General features: G+C 52.5%; 1 protein-coding gene across 1 annotated transcript in view; it reads right to left on the reverse strand.

Moving 5' to 3' along the window:
* Window positions 1–20,000, reverse strand: part of LOC103191148 (lysosomal alpha-mannosidase) — a 52,008-nt gene that overhangs the window by 28,291 nt on the left and 3,717 nt on the right. The window contains exons 4-5 of the mRNA XM_042344638.1: window positions 19,758–19,931; window positions 19,017–19,210 (exon numbers count right to left, since the gene is read on the reverse strand). Of these exons, the coding sequence (XP_042200572.1) occupies window positions 19,017–19,210; window positions 19,758–19,931 (368 nt within the window). The remainder of the gene's footprint in view (window positions 1–19,016; window positions 19,211–19,757; window positions 19,932–20,000) is intronic.

Consider the following 20,000-nt stretch of genomic DNA (forward strand, 5'->3'; position numbering starts at 1 on the left):
CTAAGAGCTTCAGGGCTAAGAGCTTCAGGGCTAAGAGCTTCAGGGCTAAGAGCTTCAGGGCTAAGAGCTTCAGGGCTAAGAGCTTCAGGGCTAAGAGCTTCAGGGCTAAGAGCTTCAGGGCTAAGAGCTTCAGGGCTAAGAGCTTCAGGGCTAAGAGCTTCAGGGCTAAGAGCTTCAGGGCTAAGAGCTTCAGGGCTAAGAGCTTCAGGGCTAAGAGCTTCAGGGCTAAGAGCTTCAGGGCTAAGAGCTTCAGGGCTAAGAGCTTCAGGGCTAAGAGCTTCAGGGCTAAGAGCTTCAGGGCTAAGAGCTTCAGGGCTAAGAGCTTCAGGGCTAAGAGCTTCAGGGCTAAGAGCTTCAGGGCTAAGAGCTTCAGGGCTAAGAGCTTCAGGGCTAAGAGCTTCAGGGCTAAGAGCTTCAGGGCTAAGAGCTTCAGGGCTAAGAGCTTCAGGGCTAAGAGCTTCAGGGCTAAGAGCTTCAGGGCTAAGAGCTTCAGGGCTAAGAGCTTCAGGGCTAAGAGCTTCAGGGCTAAGAGCTTCAGGGCTAAGAGCTTCAGGGCTAAGAGCTTCAGGGCTAAGAGCTTCAGGGCTAAGAGCTTCAGGGCTAAGAGCTTCAGGGCTAAGAGCTTCAGGGCTAAGAGCTTCAGGGCTAAGAGCTTCAGGGCTAAGAGCTTCAGGGCTAAGAGCTTCAGGGCTAAGAGCTTCAGGGCTAAGAGCTTCAGGGCTAAGAGCTTCAGGGCTAAGAGCTTCAGGGCTAAGAGCTTCAGGGCTAAGAGCTTCAGGGCTAAGAGCTTCAGGGCTAAGAGCTTCAGGGCTAAGAGCTTCAGGGCTAAGAGCTTCAGGGCTAAGAGCTTCAGGGCTAAGAGCTTCAGGGCTAAGAGCTTCAGGGCTAAGAGCTTCAGGGCTAAGAGCTTCAGGGCTAAGAGCTTCAGGGCTAAGAGCTTCAGGGCTAAGAGCTTCAGGGCTAAGAGCTTCAGGGCTAAGAGCTTCAGGGCTAAGAGCTTCAGGGCTAAGAGCTTCAGGGCTAAGAGCTTCAGGGCTAAGAGCTTCAGGGCTAAGAGCTTCAGGGCTAAGAGCTTCAGGGCTAAGAGCTTCAGGGCTAAGAGCTTCAGGGCTAAGAGCTTCAGGGCTAAGAGCTTCAGGGCTAAGAGCTTCAGGGCTAAGAGCTTCAGGGCTAAGAGCTTCAGGGCTAAGAGCTTCAGGGCTAAGAGCTTCAGGGCTAAGAGCTTCAGGGCTAAGAGCTTCAGGGCTAAGAGCTTCAGGGCTAAGAGCTTCAGGGCTAAGAGCTTCAGGGCTAAGAGCTTCAGGGCTAAGAGCTTCAGGGCTAAGAGCTTCAGGGCTAAGAGCTTCAGGGCTAAGAGCTTCAGGGCTAAGAGCTTCAGGGCTAAGAGCTTCAGGGCTAAGAGCTTCAGGGCTAAGAGCTTCAGGGCTAAGAGCTTCAGGGCTAAGAGCTTCAGGGCTAAGAGCTTCAGGGCTAAGAGCTTCAGGGCTAAGAGCTTCAGGGCTAAGAGCTTCAGGGCTAAGAGCTTCAGGGCTAAGAGCTTCAGGGCTAAGAGCTTCAGGGCTAAGAGCTTCAGGGCTAAGAGCTTCAGGGCTAAGAGCTTCAGGGCTAAGAGCTTCAGGGCTAAGAGCTTCAGGGCTAAGAGCTTCAGGGCTAAGAGCTTCAGGGCTAAGAGCTTCAGGGCTAAGAGCTTCAGGGCTAAGAGCTTCAGGGCTAAGAGCTTCAGGGCTAAGAGCTTCAGGGCTAAGAGCTTCAGGGCTAAGAGCTTCAGGGCTAAGAGCTTCAGGGCTAAGAGCTTCAGGGCTAAGAGCTTCAGGGCTAAGAGCTTCAGGGCTAAGAGCTTCAGGGCTAAGAGCTTCAGGGCTAAGAGCTTCAGGGCTAAGAGCTTCAGGGCTAAGAGCTTCAGGGCTAAGAGCTTCAGGGCTAAGAGCTTCAGGGCTAAGAGCTTCAGGGCTAAGAGCTTCAGGGCTAAGAGCTTCAGGGCTAAGAGCTTCAGGGCTAAGAGCTTCAGGGCTAAGAGCTTCAGGGCTAAGAGCTTCAGGGCTAAGAGCTTCAGGGCTAAGAGCTTCAGGGCTAAGAGCTTCAGGGCTAAGAGCTTCAGGGCTAAGAGCTTCAGGGCTAAGAGCTTCAGGGCTAAGAGCTTCAGGGCTAAGAGCTTCAGGGCTAAGAGCTTCAGGGCTAAGAGCTTCAGGGCTAAGAGCTTCAGGGCTAAGAGCTTCAGGGCTAAGAGCTTCAGGGCTAAGAGCTTCAGGGCTAAGAGCTTCAGGGCTAAGAGCTTCAGGGCTAAGAGCTTCAGGGCTAAGAGCTTCAGGGCTAAGAGCTTCAGGGCTAAGAGCTTCAGGGCTAAGAGCTTCAGGGCTAAGAGCTTCAGGGCTAAGAGCTTCAGGGCTAAGAGCTTCAGGGCTAAGAGCTTCAGGGCTAAGAGCTTCAGGGCTAAGAGCTTCAGGGCTAAGAGCTTCAGGGCTAAGAGCTTCAGGGCTAAGAGCTTCAGGGCTAAGAGCTTCAGGGCTAAGAGCTTCAGGGCTAAGAGCTTCAGGGCTAAGAGCTTCAGGGCTAAGAGCTTCAGGGCTAAGAGCTTCAGGGCTAAGAGCTTCAGGGCTAAGAGCTTCAGGGCTAAGAGCTTCAGGGCTAAGAGCTTCAGGGCTAAGAGCTTCAGGGCTAAGAGCTTCAGGGCTAAGAGCTTCAGGGCTAAGAGCTTCAGGGCTAAGAGCTTCAGGGCTAAGAGCTTCAGGGCTAAGAGCTTCAGGGCTAAGAGCTTCAGGGCTAAGAGCTTCAGGGCTAAGAGCTTCAGGGCTAAGAGCTTCAGGGCTAAGAGCTTCAGGGCTAAGAGCTTCAGGGCTAAGAGCTTCAGGGCTAAGAGCTTCAGGGCTAAGAGCTTCAGGGCTAAGAGCTTCAGGGCTAAGAGCTTCAGGGCTAAGAGCTTCAGGGCTAAGAGCTTCAGGGCTAAGAGCTTCAGGGCTAAGAGCTTCAGGGCTAAGAGCTTCAGGGCTAAGAGCTTCAGGGCTAAGAGCTTCAGGGCTAAGAGCTTCAGGGCTAAGAGCTTCAGGGCTAAGAGCTTCAGGGCTAAGAGCTTCAGGGCTAAGAGCTTCAGGGCTAAGAGCTTCAGGGCTAAGAGCTTCAGGGCTAAGAGCTTCAGGGCTAAGAGCTTCAGGGCTAAGAGCTTCAGGGCTAAGAGCTTCAGGGCTAAGAGCTTCAGGGCTAAGAGCTTCAGGGCTAAGAGCTTCAGGGCTAAGAGCTTCAGGGCTAAGAGCTTCAGGGCTAAGAGCTTCAGGGCTAAGAGCTTCAGGGCTAAGAGCTTCAGGGCTAAGAGCTTCAGGGCTAAGAGCTTCAGGGCTAAGAGCTTCAGGGCTAAGAGCTTCAGGGCTAAGAGCTTCAGGGCTAAGAGCTTCAGGGCTAAGAGCTTCAGGGCTAAGAGCTTCAGGGCTAAGAGCTTCAGGGCTAAGAGCTTCAGGGCTAAGAGCTTCAGGGCTAAGAGCTTCAGGGCTAAGAGCTTCAGGGCTAAGAGCTTCAGGGCTAAGAGCTTCAGGGCTAAGAGCTTCAGGGCTAAGAGCTTCAGGGCTAAGAGCTTCAGGGCTAAGAGCTTCAGGGCTAAGAGCTTCAGGGCTAAGAGCTTCAGGGCTAAGAGCTTCAGGGCTAAGAGCTTCAGGGCTAAGAGCTTCAGGGCTAAGAGCTTCAGGGCTAAGAGCTTCAGGGCTAAGAGCTTCAGGGCTAAGAGCTTCAGGGCTAAGAGCTTCAGGGCTAAGAGCTTCAGGGCTAAGAGCTTCAGGGCTAAGAGCTTCAGGGCTAAGAGCTTCAGGGCTAAGAGCTTCAGGGCTAAGAGCTTCAGGGCTAAGAGCTTCAGGGCTAAGAGCTTCAGGGCTAAGAGCTTCAGGGCTAAGAGCTTCAGGGCTAAGAGCTTCAGGGCTAAGAGCTTCAGGGCTAAGAGCTTCAGGGCTAAGAGCTTCAGGGCTAAGAGCTTCAGGGCTAAGAGCTTCAGGGCTAAGAGCTTCAGGGCTAAGAGCTTCAGGGCTAAGAGCTTCAGGGCTAAGAGCTTCAGGGCTAAGAGCTTCAGGGCTAAGAGCTTCAGGGCTAAGAGCTTCAGGGCTAAGAGCTTCAGGGCTAAGAGCTTCAGGGCTAAGAGCTTCAGGGCTAAGAGCTTCAGGGCTAAGAGCTTCAGGGCTAAGAGCTTCAGGGCTAAGAGCTTCAGGGCTAAGAGCTTCAGGGCTAAGAGCTTCAGGGCTAAGAGCTTCAGGGCTAAGAGCTTCAGGGCTAAGAGCTTCAGGGCTAAGAGCTTCAGGGCTAAGAGCTTCAGGGCTAAGAGCTTCAGGGCTAAGAGCTTCAGGGCTAAGAGCTTCAGGGCTAAGAGCTTCAGGGCTAAGAGCTTCAGGGCTAAGAGCTTCAGGGCTAAGAGCTTCAGGGCTAAGAGCTTCAGGGCTAAGAGCTTCAGGGCTAAGAGCTTCAGGGCTAAGAGCTTCAGGGCTAAGAGCTTCAGGGCTAAGAGCTTCAGGGCTAAGAGCTTCAGGGCTAAGAGCTTCAGGGCTAAGAGCTTCAGGGCTAAGAGCTTCAGGGCTAAGAGCTTCAGGGCTAAGAGCTTCAGGGCTAAGAGCTTCAGGGCTAAGAGCTTCAGGGCTAAGAGCTTCAGGGCTAAGAGCTTCAGGGCTAAGAGCTTCAGGGCTAAGAGCTTCAGGGCTAAGAGCTTCAGGGCTAAGAGCTTCAGGGCTAAGAGCTTCAGGGCTAAGAGCTTCAGGGCTAAGAGCTTCAGGGCTAAGAGCTTCAGGGCTAAGAGCTTCAGGGCTAAGAGCTTCAGGGCTAAGAGCTTCAGGGCTAAGAGCTTCAGGGCTAAGAGCTTCAGGGCTAAGAGCTTCAGGGCTAAGAGCTTCAGGGCTAAGAGCTTCAGGGCTAAGAGCTTCAGGGCTAAGAGCTTCAGGGCTAAGAGCTTCAGGGCTAAGAGCTTCAGGGCTAAGAGCTTCAGGGCTAAGAGCTTCAGGGCTAAGAGCTTCAGGGCTAAGAGCTTCAGGGCTAAGAGCTTCAGGGCTAAGAGCTTCAGGGCTAAGAGCTTCAGGGCTAAGAGCTTCAGGGCTAAGAGCTTCAGGGCTAAGAGCTTCAGGGCTAAGAGCTTCAGGGCTAAGAGCTTCAGGGCTAAGAGCTTCAGGGCTAAGAGCTTCAGGGCTAAGAGCTTCAGGGCTAAGAGCTTCAGGGCTAAGAGCTTCAGGGCTAAGAGCTTCAGGGCTAAGAGCTTCAGGGCTAAGAGCTTCAGGGCTAAGAGCTTCAGGGCTAAGAGCTTCAGGGCTAAGAGCTTCAGGGCTAAGAGCTTCAGGGCTAAGAGCTTCAGGGCTAAGAGCTTCAGGGCTAAGAGCTTCAGGGCTAAGAGCTTCAGGGCTAAGAGCTTCAGGGCTAAGAGCTTCAGGGCTAAGAGCTTCAGGGCTAAGAGCTTCAGGGCTAAGAGCTTCAGGGCTAAGAGCTTCAGGGCTAAGAGCTTCAGGGCTAAGAGCTTCAGGGCTAAGAGCTTCAGGGCTAAGAGCTTCAGGGCTAAGAGCTTCAGGGCTAAGAGCTTCAGGGCTAAGAGCTTCAGGGCTAAGAGCTTCAGGGCTAAGAGCTTCAGGGCTAAGAGCTTCAGGGCTAAGAGCTTCAGGGCTAAGAGCTTCAGGGCTAAGAGCTTCAGGGCTAAGAGCTTCAGGGCTAAGAGCTTCAGGGCTAAGAGCTTCAGGGCTAAGAGCTTCAGGGCTAAGAGCTTCAGGGCTAAGAGCTTCAGGGCTAAGAGCTTCAGGGCTAAGAGCTTCAGGGCTAAGAGCTTCAGGGCTAAGAGCTTCAGGGCTAAGAGCTTCAGGGCTAAGAGCTTCAGGGCTAAGAGCTTCAGGGCTAAGAGCTTCAGGGCTAAGAGCTTCAGGGCTAAGAGCTTCAGGGCTAAGAGCTTCAGGGCTAAGAGCTTCAGGGCTAAGAGCTTCAGGGCTAAGAGCTTCAGGGCTAAGAGCTTCAGGGCTAAGAGCTTCAGGGCTAAGAGCTTCAGGGCTAAGAGCTTCAGGGCTAAGAGCTTCAGGGCTAAGAGCTTCAGGGCTAAGAGCTTCAGGGCTAAGAGCTTCAGGGCTAAGAGCTTCAGGGCTAAGAGCTTCAGGGCTAAGAGCTTCAGGGCTAAGAGCTTCAGGGCTAAGAGCTTCAGGGCTAAGAGCTTCAGGGCTAAGAGCTTCAGGGCTAAGAGCTTCAGGGCTAAGAGCTTCAGGGCTAAGAGCTTCAGGGCTAAGAGCTTCAGGGCTAAGAGCTTCAGGGCTAAGAGCTTCAGGGCTAAGAGCTTCAGGGCTAAGAGCTTCAGGGCTAAGAGCTTCAGGGCTAAGAGCTTCAGGGCTAAGAGCTTCAGGGCTAAGAGCTTCAGGGCTAAGAGCTTCAGGGCTAAGAGCTTCAGGGCTAAGAGCTTCAGGGCTAAGAGCTTCAGGGCTAAGAGCTTCAGGGCTAAGAGCTTCAGGGCTAAGAGCTTCAGGGCTAAGAGCTTCAGGGCTAAGAGCTTCAGGGCTAAGAGCTTCAGGGCTAAGAGCTTCAGGGCTAAGAGCTTCAGGGCTAAGAGCTTCAGGGCTAAGAGCTTCAGGGCTAAGAGCTTCAGGGCTAAGAGCTTCAGGGCTAAGAGCTTCAGGGCTAAGAGCTTCAGGGCTAAGAGCTTCAGGGCTAAGAGCTTCAGGGCTAAGAGCTTCAGGGCTAAGAGCTTCAGGGCTAAGAGCTTCAGGGCTAAGAGCTTCAGGGCTAAGAGCTTCAGGGCTAAGAGCTTCAGGGCTAAGAGCTTCAGGGCTAAGAGCTTCAGGGCTAAGAGCTTCAGGGCTAAGAGCTTCAGGGCTAAGAGCTTCAGGGCTAAGAGCTTCAGGGCTAAGAGCTTCAGGGCTAAGAGCTTCAGGGCTAAGAGCTTCAGGGCTAAGAGCTTCAGGGCTAAGAGCTTCAGGGCTAAGAGCTTCAGGGCTAAGAGCTTCAGGGCTAAGAGCTTCAGGGCTAAGAGCTTCAGGGCTAAGAGCTTCAGGGCTAAGAGCTTCAGGGCTAAGAGCTTCAGGGCTAAGAGCTTCAGGGCTAAGAGCTTCAGGGCTAAGAGCTTCAGGGCTAAGAGCTTCAGGGCTAAGAGCTTCAGGGCTAAGAGCTTCAGGGCTAAGAGCTTCAGGGCTAAGAGCTTCAGGGCTAAGAGCTTCAGGGCTAAGAGCTTCAGGGCTAAGAGCTTCAGGGCTAAGAGCTTCAGGGCTAAGAGCTTCAGGGCTAAGAGCTTCAGGGCTAAGAGCTTCAGGGCTAAGAGCTTCAGGGCTAAGAGCTTCAGGGCTAAGAGCTTCAGGGCTAAGAGCTTCAGGGCTAAGAGCTTCAGGGCTAAGAGCTTCAGGGCTAAGAGCTTCAGGGCTAAGAGCTTCAGGGCTAAGAGCTTCAGGGCTAAGAGCTTCAGGGCTAAGAGCTTCAGGGCTAAGAGCTTCAGGGCTAAGAGCTTCAGGGCTAAGAGCTTCAGGGCTAAGAGCTTCAGGGCTAAGAGCTTCAGGGCTAAGAGCTTCAGGGCTAAGAGCTTCAGGGCTAAGAGCTTCAGGGCTAAGAGCTTCAGGGCTAAGAGCTTCAGGGCTAAGAGCTTCAGGGCTAAGAGCTTCAGGGCTAAGAGCTTCAGGGCTAAGAGCTTCAGGGCTAAGAGCTTCAGGGCTAAGAGCTTCAGGGCTAAGAGCTTCAGGGCTAAGAGCTTCAGGGCTAAGAGCTTCAGGGCTAAGAGCTTCAGGGCTAAGAGCTTCAGGGCTAAGAGCTTCAGGGCTAAGAGCTTCAGGGCTAAGAGCTTCAGGGCTAAGAGCTTCAGGGCTAAGAGCTTCAGGGCTAAGAGCTTCAGGGCTAAGAGCTTCAGGGCTAAGAGCTTCAGGGCTAAGAGCTTCAGGGCTAAGAGCTTCAGGGCTAAGAGCTTCAGGGCTAAGAGCTTCAGGGCTAAGAGCTTCAGGGCTAAGAGCTTCAGGGCTAAGAGCTTCAGGGCTAAGAGCTTCAGGGCTAAGAGCTTCAGGGCTAAGAGCTTCAGGGCTAAGAGCTTCAGGGCTAAGAGCTTCAGGGCTAAGAGCTTCAGGGCTAAGAGCTTCAGGGCTAAGAGCTTCAGGGCTAAGAGCTTCAGGGCTAAGAGCTTCAGGGCTAAGAGCTTCAGGGCTAAGAGCTTCAGGGCTAAGAGCTTCAGGGCTAAGAGCTTCAGGGCTAAGAGCTTCAGGGCTAAGAGCTTCAGGGCTAAGAGCTTCAGGGCTAAGAGCTTCAGGGCTAAGAGCTTCAGGGCTAAGAGCTTCAGGGCTAAGAGCTTCAGGGCTAAGAGCTTCAGGGCTAAGAGCTTCAGGGCTAAGAGCTTCAGGGCTAAGAGCTTCAGGGCTAAGAGCTTCAGGGCTAAGAGCTTCAGGGCTAAGAGCTTCAGGGCTAAGAGCTTCAGGGCTAAGAGCTTCAGGGCTAAGAGCTTCAGGGCTAAGAGCTTCAGGGCTAAGAGCTTCAGGGCTAAGAGCTTCAGGGCTAAGAGCTTCAGGGCTAAGAGCTTCAGGGCTAAGAGCTTCAGGGCTAAGAGCTTCAGGGCTAAGAGCTTCAGGGCTAAGAGCTTCAGGGCTAAGAGCTTCAGGGCTAAGAGCTTCAGGGCTAAGAGCTTCAGGGCTAAGAGCTTCAGGGCTAAGAGCTTCAGGGCTAAGAGCTTCAGGGCTAAGAGCTTCAGGGCTAAGAGCTTCAGGGCTAAGAGCTTCAGGGCTAAGAGCTTCAGGGCTAAGAGCTTCAGGGCTAAGAGCTTCAGGGCTAAGAGCTTCAGGGCTAAGAGCTTCAGGGCTAAGAGCTTCAGGGCTAAGAGCTTCAGGGCTAAGAGCTTCAGGGCTAAGAGCTTCAGGGCTAAGAGCTTCAGGGCTAAGAGCTTCAGGGCTAAGAGCTTCAGGGCTAAGAGCTTCAGGGCTAAGAGCTTCAGGGCTAAGAGCTTCAGGGCTAAGAGCTTCAGGGCTAAGAGCTTCAGGGCTAAGAGCTTCAGGGCTAAGAGCTTCAGGGCTAAGAGCTTCAGGGCTAAGAGCTTCAGGGCTAAGAGCTTCAGGGCTAAGAGCTTCAGGGCTAAGAGCTTCAGGGCTAAGAGCTTCAGGGCTAAGAGCTTCAGGGCTAAGAGCTTCAGGGCTAAGAGCTTCAGGGCTAAGAGCTTCAGGGCTAAGAGCTTCAGGGCTAAGAGCTTCAGGGCTAAGAGCTTCAGGGCTAAGAGCTTCAGGGCTAAGAGCTTCAGGGCTAAGAGCTTCAGGGCTAAGAGCTTCAGGGCTAAGAGCTTCAGGGCTAAGAGCTTCAGGGCTAAGAGCTTCAGGGCTAAGAGCTTCAGGGCTAAGAGCTTCAGGGCTAAGAGCTTCAGGGCTAAGAGCTTCAGGGCTAAGAGCTTCAGGGCTAAGAGCTTCAGGGCTAAGAGCTTCAGGGCTAAGAGCTTCAGGGCTAAGAGCTTCAGGGCTAAGAGCTTCAGGGCTAAGAGCTTCAGGGCTAAGAGCTTCAGGGCTAAGAGCTTCAGGGCTAAGAGCTTCAGGGCTAAGAGCTTCAGGGCTAAGAGCTTCAGGGCTAAGAGCTTCAGGGCTAAGAGCTTCAGGGCTAAGAGCTTCAGGGCTAAGAGCTTCAGGGCTAAGAGCTTCAGGGCTAAGAGCTTCAGGGCTAAGAGCTTCAGGGCTAAGAGCTTCAGGGCTAAGAGCTTCAGGGCTAAGAGCTTCAGGGCTAAGAGCTTCAGGGCTAAGAGCTTCAGGGCTAAGAGCTTCAGGGCTAAGAGCTTCAGGGCTAAGAGCTTCAGGGCTAAGAGCTTCAGGGCTAAGAGCTTCAGGGCTAAGAGCTTCAGGGCTAAGAGCTTCAGGGCTAAGAGCTTCAGGGCTAAGAGCTTCAGGGCTAAGAGCTTCAGGGCTAAGAGCTTCAGGGCTAAGAGCTTCAGGGCTAAGAGCTTCAGGGCTAAGAGCTTCAGGGCTAAGAGCTTCAGGGCTAAGAGCTTCAGGGCTAAGAGCTTCAGGGCTAAGAGCTTCAGGGCTAAGAGCTTCAGGGCTAAGAGCTTCAGGGCTAAGAGCTTCAGGGCTAAGAGCTTCAGGGCTAAGAGCTTCAGGGCTAAGAGCTTCAGGGCTAAGAGCTTCAGGGCTAAGAGCTTCAGGGCTAAGAGCTTCAGGGCTAAGAGCTTCAGGGCTAAGAGCTTCAGGGCTAAGAGCTTCAGGGCTAAGAGCTTCAGGGCTAAGAGCTTCAGGGCTAAGAGCTTCAGGGCTAAGAGCTTCAGGGCTAAGAGCTTCAGGGCTAAGAGCTTCAGGGCTAAGAGCTTCAGGGCTAAGAGCTTCAGGGCTAAGAGCTTCAGGGCTAAGAGCTTCAGGGCTAAGAGCTTCAGGGCTAAGAGCTTCAGGGCTAAGAGCTTCAGGGCTAAGAGCTTCAGGGCTAAGAGCTTCAGGGCTAAGAGCTTCAGGGCTAAGAGCTTCAGGGCTAAGAGCTTCAGGGCTAAGAGCTTCAGGGCTAAGAGCTTCAGGGCTAAGAGCTTCAGGGCTAAGAGCTTCAGGGCTAAGAGCTTCAGGGCTAAGAGCTTCAGGGCTAAGAGCTTCAGGGCTAAGAGCTTCAGGGCTAAGAGCTTCAGGGCTAAGAGCTTCAGGGCTAAGAGCTTCAGGGCTAAGAGCTTCAGGGCTAAGAGCTTCAGGGCTAAGAGCTTCAGGGCTAAGAGCTTCAGGGCTAAGAGCTTCAGGGCTAAGAGCTTCAGGGCTAAGAGCTTCAGGGCTAAGAGCTTCAGGGCTAAGAGCTTCAGGGCTAAGAGCTTCAGGGCTAAGAGCTTCAGGGCTAAGAGCTTCAGGGCTAAGAGCTTCAGGGCTAAGAGCTTCAGGGCTAAGAGCTTCAGGGCTAAGAGCTTCAGGGCTAAGAGCTTCAGGGCTAAGAGCTTCAGGGCTAAGAGCTTCAGGGCTAAGAGCTTCAGGGCTAAGAGCTTCAGGGCTAAGAGCTTCAGGGCTAAGAGCTTCAGGGCTAAGAGCTTCAGGGCTAAGAGCTTCAGGGCTAAGAGCTTCAGGGCTAAGAGCTTCAGGGCTAAGAGCTTCAGGGCTAAGAGCTTCAGGGCTAAGAGCTTCAGGGCTAAGAGCTTCAGGGCTAAGAGCTTCAGGGCTAAGAGCTTCAGGGCTAAGAGCTTCAGGGCTAAGAGCTTCAGGGCTAAGAGCTTCAGGGCTAAGAGCTTCAGGGCTAAGAGCTTCAGGGCTAAGAGCTTCAGGGCTAAGAGCTTCAGGGCTAAGAGCTTCAGGGCTAAGAGCTTCAGGGCTAAGAGCTTCAGGGCTAAGAGCTTCAGGGCTAAGAGCTTCAGGGCTAAGAGCTTCAGGGCTAAGAGCTTCAGGGCTAAGAGCTTCAGGGCTAAGAGCTTCAGGGCTAAGAGCTTCAGGGCTAAGAGCTTCAGGGCTAAGAGCTTCAGGGCTAAGAGCTTCAGGGCTAAGAGCTTCAGGGCTAAGAGCTTCAGGGCTAAGAGCTTCAGGGCTAAGAGCTTCAGGGCTAAGAGCTTCAGGGCTAAGAGCTTCAGGGCTAAGAGCTTCAGGGCTAAGAGCTTCAGGGCTAAGAGCTTCAGGGCTAAGAGCTTCAGGGCTAAGAGCTTCAGGGCTAAGAGCTTCAGGGCTAAGAGCTTCAGGGCTAAGAGCTTCAGGGCTAAGAGCTTCAGGGCTAAGAGCTTCAGGGCTAAGAGCTTCAGGGCTAAGAGCTTCAGGGCTAAGAGCTTCAGGGCTAAGAGCTTCAGGGCTAAGAGCTTCAGGGCTAAGAGCTTCAGGGCTAAGAGCTTCAGGGCTAAGAGCTTCAGGGCTAAGAGCTTCAGGGCTAAGAGCTTCAGGGCTAAGAGCTTCAGGGCTAAGAGCTTCAGGGCTAAGAGCTTCAGGGCTAAGAGCTTCAGGGCTAAGAGCTTCAGGGCTAAGAGCTTCAGGGCTAAGAGCTTCAGGGCTAAGAGCTTCAGGGCTAAGAGCTTCAGGGCTAAGAGCTTCAGGGCTAAGAGCTTCAGGGCTAAGAGCTTCAGGGCTAAGAGCTTCAGGGCTAAGAGCTTCAGGGCTAAGAGCTTCAGGGCTAAGAGCTTCAGGGCTAAGAGCTTCAGGGCTAAGAGCTTCAGGGCTAAGAGCTTCAGGGCTAAGAGCTTCAGGGCTAAGAGCTTCAGGGCTAAGAGCTTCAGGGCTAAGAGCTTCAGGGCTAAGAGCTTCAGGGCTAAGAGCTTCAGGGCTAAGAGCTTCAGGGCTAAGAGCTTCAGGGCTAAGAGCTTCAGGGCTAAGAGCTTCAGGGCTAAGAGCTTCAGGGCTAAGAGCTTCAGGGCTAAGAGCTTCAGGGCTAAGAGCTTCAGGGCTAAGAGCTTAGGGTTAGGGTTAGGGTTAGGGTTAGGGTTAGGGTTAGGGTTAGGGTTAGGGTTAGGGTTAGGGTTAGGGTTAGGAGGTTAGGGTTAGGGTTAGGGTTAGGGTTAGGGTTAGGGTTAGGGTTAGGGTTAGGGTTAGGGTTAGGGTTAGGGTTAGGGTTAGGTTAGGGTTAGGGTTAGGGTTAGGGTTAGGGTTAGGGTTAGGGTTAGGGTTAGGGTTAGGGTTAGGGTTAGGGTTAGGGTTAGGGTTAGGGTTAGGGTTAGGGTTAGGGTTAGGGTTAGGGTTAGGGTTAGGGTTAGGGTTAGGGTTAGGGTTAGGGTTAGGGTTAGGGTTAGGGTTAGGGTTAGGGTTAGGGTTAGGGTTAGGGTTAGGGTTAGGGTTAGGTTAGGGTTAGGGTTAGGGTTAGGGTTAGGGTTAGGGTTAGGGTTAGGGTTAGGGTTAGGGTTAGGGTTAGGTAGGTTAGGGTTAGGGTTAGGGTTAGGGTTAGGGTTAGGGTTAGGTTAGGGTTAGGGTTAGGGTTAGGGTTAGGGTTAGGGTTAGGGTTAGGGTTAGGGTTAGGGTTAGGGTTAGGGTTAGGGTTAGGGTTAGGGTTAGGGTTAGGGTTAGGGTTAGGGTTAGGGTTAGGGTTAGGGTTAGGGTTAGGGTTAGGGTTAGGGTTAGGGTTAGGGTTAGGGTTAGGGTTAGGTTAGGGTTAGGGTTAGGGTTAGGGTTAGGGTTAGGGTTAGGGTTAGGGTTAGGGTTAGGGTTAGGGTTAGGGTTAGGGTTAGGGTTAGGGTTAGGGTTAGGGTTAGGGTTAGGGTTAGGGTTAGGGTTAGGGTTAGGGTTAGGGTTAGGGTTAGGGTTAGGGTTAGGGTTAGGGTTAGGGTTAGGGTTAGGGTTAGGGTTAGGGTTAGGGTTAGGGTTAGGGTTAGGGTAGGGTTAGGGTTAGGGTTAGGGTTAGGGTTAGGGTTAGGGTTAGGGTTAGGGTTAGGGTTAGGGTTAGGGTTAGGGTTAGGGTTAGGGTTAGGGTTAGGGTTAGGGTTAGGGTTAGGGTTAGGGTTAGGGTTAGGGTTAGGGTTAGGGTTAGGGTTAGGGTTAGGGTTAGGGTTAGGGTTAGGGTTAGGGTTAGGGTTAGGGTTAGGGTTAGGGTTAGGGTTAGGGTTAGGGTTAGGGTTAGGGTTAGGGTTAGGGTTAGGGTTAGGGTTAGGGTTAGGGTTAGGGTTAGGGTTAGGGTTAGGGTTAGGGTTAGGGTTAGGGTTAGGGTTAGGGTTAGGGTTAGGGTTAGGGTTAGGGTTAGGGTTAGGGGTTAGGGTTAGGGTTAGGGTTAGGGTTAGGGTTAGGGTTAGGGTTAGGGTTAGGGTTAGGGTTAGGGTTAGGGTTAGGGTTAGGGTTAGGGTTAGGGTTAGGGTTAGGGTTAGGGTTAGGGTTAGGGTTAGGGTTAGGGTTAGGGTTAGGGTTAGGGTTAGGGTTAGGGTTAGGGTTAGGGTTAGGGTTAGGGTTAGGGTTAGGGTTAGGGTTAGGGTTAGGGTTAGGGTTAGGGTTAGGGTTAGGGTTAGGGTTAGGGTTAGGGTTAGGGTTAGGGTTAGGGTTAGGGTTAGGGTTAGGGTTAGGGTTAGGGTTAGGGTTAGGGTTAGGGTTAGGGTTAGGGTTAGGGTTAGGGTTAGGGTTAGGGTTAGGGTTAGGGTTAGGGTTAGGGTTAGGGTTAGGGTTAGGGTTAGGGTTAGGGTTAGGGTTAGGGTTAGGGTTAGGGTTAGGGTTAGGGTTAGGGTTAGGGTTAGGGTTAGGGTTAGGGTTAGGGTTAGGGTTAGGGTTAGGGTTAGGGTTAGGGTTAGGGTTAGGGTTAGGGTTAGGGTTAGGGTTAGGGTTAGGGTTAGGGTTAGGGTTAGGGTTAGGGTTAGGGTTAGGGTTAGGGTTAGGGTTAGGGTTAGGGTTAGGGTTAGGGTTAGGGTTAGGGTTAGGGTTAGGGTTAGGGTTAGGGTTAGGGTTAGGGTTAGGGTTAGGGTTAGGGTTAGGGTTAGGGTTAGGGTTAGGGTTAGGGTTAGGGTTAGGGTTAGGGTTAGGGTTAGGGTTAGGGTTAGGGTTAGGGTTAGGGTTAGGGTTAGGGTTAGGGTTAGGGTTAGGGTTAGGGTTAGGGTTAGGGTTAGGGTTAGGGTTAGGGTTAGGGTTAGGGTTAGGGTTAGGGTTAGGGTTAGGGTTAGGGTTAGGGTTAGGGTTAGGGTTAGGGTTAGGGTTAGGGTTAGGGTTAGGGTTAGGGTTAGGGTTAGGGTTAGGGTTAGGGTTAGGGTTAGGTTAGGGTTAGGGTTAGGGTTAGGGTTAGGGTTAGGGTTAGGGTTAGGGTTAGGGTTAGGGTTAGGGTTAGGGTTAGGGTTAGGGTTAGGGTTAGGGTTAGGGTTAGGGTTAGGGTTAGGGTTAGGGTTAGGGTTAGGGTTAGGGTTAGGGTTAGGGTTAGGGTTAGGGTTAGGGTTAGGGTTAGGGTTAGGGTTAGGGTTAGGGTTAGGGTTAGGGTTAGGGTTAGGGTTAGGGTTAGGGTTAGGGTTAGGGTTAGGGTTAGGGTTAGGGTTAGGGTTAGGGTTAGGGTTAGGGTTAGGGTTAGGGTTAGGGTTAGGGTTAGGGTTAGGTTAGGGTTAGGGTTAGGGTTAGGGTTAGGGTTAGGGTTAGGGTTAGGGTTAGGGTTAGGGTTAGGGTTAGGGTTAGGGTTAGGGTTAGGGTTAGGGTTAGGGTTAGGGTTAGGGTTAGGGTTAGGGTTAGGGTTAGGGTTAGGGTTAGGGTTAGGGTTAGGGTTAGGGTTAGGGTTAGGGTTAGGGTTAGGGTTAGGGTTAGGGTTAGGGTTAGGGTTAGGGTTAGGGTTAGGGTTAGGGTTAGGGTTAGGGTTAGGGTTAGGGTTAGGGTTAGGGTTAGGGTTAGGGTTAGGGTTAGGGTTAGGGTTAGGGTTAGGGTTAGGGTTAGGGTTAGGGTTAGGGTTAGGGTTAGGGTTAGGGTTAGGGTTAGGGTTAGGGTTAGGGTTAGGGTTAGGGTTAGGGTTAGGGTTAGGGTTAGGGTTAGGGTTAGGGTTAGGGTTAGGGTTAGGGTTAGGGTTAGGGTTAGGGTTAGGGTTAGGGTTAGGGTTAGGGTTAGGGTTAGGGTTAGGGTTAGGGTTAGGGTTAGGGTTAGGGTTAGGGTTAGGGTTAGGGTTAGGGTTAGGGTTAGGGTTAGGGTTAGGGTTAGGGTTAGGGTTAGGGTTAGGGTTAGGGTTAGGGTTAGGGTTAGGGTTAGGGTTAGGGTTAGGGTTAGGGTTAGGGTTAGGGTTAGGGTTAGGGTTAGGGTTAGGGTTAGGGTTAGGGTTAGGGTTAGGGTTAGGGTTAGGGTTAGGGTTTTAGGGTTAGGGTTAGGGTTAGGGTTAGGGTTAGGGTTAGGGTTAGGGTTAGGGTTAGGGTTAGGGTTAGGGTTAGGGTTAGGGTTAGGGTTAGGGTTAGGGTTAGGGTTAGGGTTAGGGTTAGGGTTAGGGTTAGGGTTAGGGTTAGGGTTAGGGTTAGGGTTAGGGTTAGGGTTAGGGTTAGGGTTAGGGTTAGGGTTAGGGTTAGGGTTAGGGTTAGGGTTAGGGTTAGGGTTAGGGTTAGGGTTAGGGTTAGGGTTAGGGTTAGGGTTAGGGTTGGTTAGGGTTAGGGTTAGGGTTAGGGTTAGGGTTAGGGTTAGGGTTAGGGTTAGGGTTAGGGTTAGGGTTAGGGTTAGGGTTAGGGTTAGGGTTAGGGTTAGGGTTAGGGTTAGGGTTAGGGTTAGGGTTAGGGTTAGGGTTAGGGTTAGGGTTAGGGTTAGGGTTAGGGTTAGGGTTAGGGTTAGGGTTAGGGTTAGGGTTAGGGTTAGGGTTAGGGTTAGGGTTAGGGTTAGGGTTAGGGTTAGGGTTAGGGTTAGGGTTAGGGTTAGGGTTAGGGTTAGGGTTAGGGTTAGGGTTAGGGTTAGGGTTAGGGTTAGGGTTAGGGTTAGGGTTAGGGTTAGGGTTAGGGTTAGGGTTAGGGTTAGGGTTAGGGTTAGGGTTAGGGTTAGGGTTAGGGTTAGGGTTAGGGTTAGGGTTAGGGTTAGGGTTAGGGTTAGGGTTAGGGTTAGGGTTAGGGTTAGGGTTAGGGTTAGGGTTAGGGTTAGGGTTAGGGTTAGGGTTAGGGTTAGGGTTAGGGTTAGGGTTAGGGTTAGGGTTAGGGTTAGGGTTAGGGTTAGGGTTAGGGTTAGGGTTAGGGTTAGGGTTAGGGTTAGGGTTAGGGTTAGGGTTAGGGTTAGGGTTAGGGTTAGGGTTAGGGTTAGGGTTAGGGTTAGGGTTAGGGTTAGGGTTAGGGTTAGGGTTAGGGTTAGGGTTAGGGTTAGGGTTAGGGTTAGGGTTAGGGTTAGGGTTAGGGTTAGGGTTAGGGTTAGGGTTAGGGTTAGGGTTAGGGTTAGGGTTAGGGTTAGGGTTAGGGTTAGGGTTAGGGTTAGGGTTAGGGTTAGGGTTAGGGTTAGGGTTAGGGTTAGGGTTAGGGTTAGGGTTAGGGTTAGGGTTAGGGTTAGGGTTAGGGTTAGGGTTAGGGTTAGGGTTAGGGTTAGGGTTAGGGTTAGGGTTAGGGTTAGGGTTAGGGTTAGGGTTAGGGTTAGGGTTAGGGTTAGGGTTAGGGTTAGGGTTAGGGTTAGGGTTAGGGTTAGGGTTAGGGTTAGGGTTAGGGTTAGGGTTAGGGTTAGGGTTAGGGTTAGGGTTAGGGTTAGGGTTAGGGTTAGGGTTAGGGTTAGGGTTAGGGTTAGGGTTAGGGTTAGGGTTAGGGTTAGGGTTAGGGTTAGGGTTAGGGTTAGGGTTAGGGTTAGGGTTAGGGTTAGGGTTAGGGTTAGGGTTAGGGTTAGGGTTAGGGTTAGGGTTAGGGTTAGGGTTAGGGTTAGGGTTAGGGTTAGGGTTAGGGTTAGGTTAGGGTTAGGGTTAGGGTTAGGGTTAGGGTTAGGGTTAGGGTTAGGGTTAGGGTTAGGGTTAGGGTTAGGGTTAGGGTTAGGGTTAGGGTTAGGGTTAGGGTTAGGGTTAGGGTTAGGGTTAGGGTTAGGGTTAGGGTTAGGGTTAGGGTTAGGGTTAGGGTTAGGGTTAGGGTTAGGGTTAGGGTTAGGGTTAGGGTTAGGGTTAGGGTTAGGGTTAGGGTTAGGGTTAGGGTTAGGGTTAGGGTTAGGGTTAGGGTTAGGGTTAGGGTTAGGGTTAGGGTTAGGGTTAGGGTTAGGGTTAGGGTTAGGGTTAGGGTTAGGGTTAGGGTTAGGGTTAGGGTTAGGGTTAGGGTTAGGGTTAGGGTTAGGGTTAGGGTTAGGGTTAGGGTTAGGGTTAGGGTTAGGGTTAGGGTTAGGGTTAGGGTTAGGGTTAGGTTAGGGTTAGGGTTAGGGTTAGGGTTAGGGTTAGGGTTAGGGTTAGGGTTAGGGTTAGGGTTAGGGTTAGGGTTAGGGTTAGGGTTAGGGTTAGGGTTAGGGTTAGGGTTAGGGTTAGGGTTAGGGTTAGGGTTAGGGTTAGGGTTAGGGTTAGGGTTAGGGTTAGGGTTAGGGTTAGGGTTAGGGTTAGGGTTAGGGTTAGGGTTAGGGTTAGGGTTAGGGTTAGGGTTAGGGTTAGGGTTAGGGTTAGGGTTAGGGTTAGGGTTAGGGTTAGGGTTAGGGTTAGGGTTAGGGTTAGGGTTAGGGTTAGGGTTAGGGTTAGGGTTAGGGTTAGGGTTAGGGTTAGGGTTAGGGTTAGGGTTAGGGTTAGGGTTAGGGTTAGGGTTAGGGTTAGGGTTAGGGTTAGGGTTAGGGTTAGGGTTAGGGTTAGGGTTAGGGTTAGGGTTAGGGTTAGGGTTAGGGTTAGGGTTAGGGTTAGGGTTAGGGTTAGGGTTAGGGTTAGGGTTAGGGTTAGGGTTAGGGTTAGGGTTAGGGTTAGGGTTAGGGTTAGGGTTAGGGTTAGGGTTAGGGTTAGGGTTAGGGTTAGGGTTAGGGTTAGGGTTAGGGTTAGGGTTAGGGTTAGGGTTAGGGTTAGGGTTAGGGTTAGGGTTAGGGTTAGGGTTAGGGTTAGGGTTAGGGTTAGGGTTAGGGTTAGGGTTAGGGTTAGGGTTAGGGTTAGGGTTAGGGTTAGGGTTAGGGTTAGGGTTAGGGTTAGGGTTAGGGTTAGGGTTAGGGTTAGGGTTAGGGTTAGGGTTAGGGTTAGGGTTAGGGTTAGGTTAGGGTTAGGGTTAGGGTTAGGGTTAGGGTTAGGGTTAGGGTTAGGTTAGGGTTAGGGTTAGGGTTAGGGTTAGGGTTAGGGTTAGGGTTAGGTTAGGGTTAGGGTTAGGGTTAGGGTTAGGGTTAGGGTTAGGGTTAGGGTTAGGGTTAGGGTTAGGGTATTAGGGTTAGGGTTAGGGTTAGGGTTAGGGTTAGGGGTTAGGGTTAGGGTTAGGGTTAGGGTTAGGGTTAGGGTTAGGGTTAGGGTTAGGGTTAGGGTTAGGGTTAGGGTTAGGGTTAGGGTTAGGGTTAGGGTTAGGGTTAGGGTTAGGGTTAGGGTTAGGGTTAGGGTTAGGGTTAGGGTTAGGGTTTAGGGTTAGGGTTAGGGTTAGGGTTAGGGTTAGGGTTAGGGTTAGGGTTAGGGTTAGGGTTAGGGTTAGGGTTAGGGTTAGGGTTAGGGTTAGGGTTAGGGTTGTTGGGTTAGGGTCCCTTCAACTCCTCACCCCCTCAACCCCCTCCCCCCGCCCTCCCCTCAACCCTCCCTCCCCTCAACCCTCATACCCCTCCCCTCACCCCCTCCCTCCCCTCACCCGCCCTCCCTCGCCCTCACACCCTCCCTCCTCCCTTCGTCCCTAACCCCTCCTCCCCAACCTCTCGTACCTGAGCAAAGAGCGAGGCCTGCTCTCGGGAGTGGCCGAAGGGGTCGATATGCCAGGCCACCCGGGGCCGCCCACACTCCCCAAACGTCTCGTTCAGGAACTGGAAGCCGAGGCTCATTTGGTCGATCATAGCGTTGTAGTGGGTGGAACCTTCGTCGTTCATACACCAACCGCCATTGATGAACTCCAACCGACCTGCGGCGCAAGAGAGGGACGTGAGGGACAGGAAACGTACTCTCTCTCCTCTTCCCCTCTCACCCCACTCCCACCCCATTCCCCCAAACGCTCCCTCCCGCCTCCCCTTTTGTGTGAGTGTGTAAATGTGTACGTCTGGTGTTTATATGAGTGTGTAAATGAATGTGTCTGTGGTGTGTGTCTGTGGTGTGTGTGTGTGTTTGTCTGTGGTGTGTGTGTCTGTGGTGTGTGTGTGTCTGTGGTGTGTGTGTGTGTGTGTGTCTGTGGTGTGTGTGTCTGTGTGTGTGTGTGTGTGTCTGTGTGTGTGTGTGTCTGTGGTGTGTGTGTCTGTGTGTGTGTGTGTCTGTGGTGTGTGTCTGTGGTGTGTGTGTCTGTGTGTGTGTGTCTGTGTGTGTGTGTGTCTGTGGTGTGTGTGTCTGTGTGTGTGTGTGTGTGTGTCTGTGGTGTGTGTGTGTGTCTGTGTGTGTGTCTGTGTGTAGTGTGTGTGTGGCGTGTGTCTGTGGTGTGTGTGTGTGTCTGTGTGTGTGCGTGTGTGTGTGTGCCTGACCTTGGCTGACCAGCTCCCGCACCACCTCCTGTGTCTCCGGGTTCTGCTGTTTCCACCAGCGGTACAGGAACGCCGTCTCCACGTAGATGAAGCGTTTGGATGGGTCGCTCCGCAGCTGCGAGATCACAGAGTCCAGGATATACTGAACCCCAGCGTGCTGCACCGCATTCCTGGCTGCTCACACAGAGAGAGGGAGCGTGAGAGAGGGAGACAGGGAGAGGGAGAGAGAGAGGGAGAGAGAGA

This window comes from Callorhinchus milii, unplaced genomic scaffold (assembly GCF_018977255.1).
Source record: "Callorhinchus milii isolate IMCB2004 unplaced genomic scaffold, IMCB_Cmil_1.0 Scaffold29, whole genome shotgun sequence".
In the NCBI taxonomy this organism is placed as follows: domain Eukaryota; kingdom Metazoa; phylum Chordata; class Chondrichthyes; order Chimaeriformes; family Callorhinchidae; genus Callorhinchus; species Callorhinchus milii.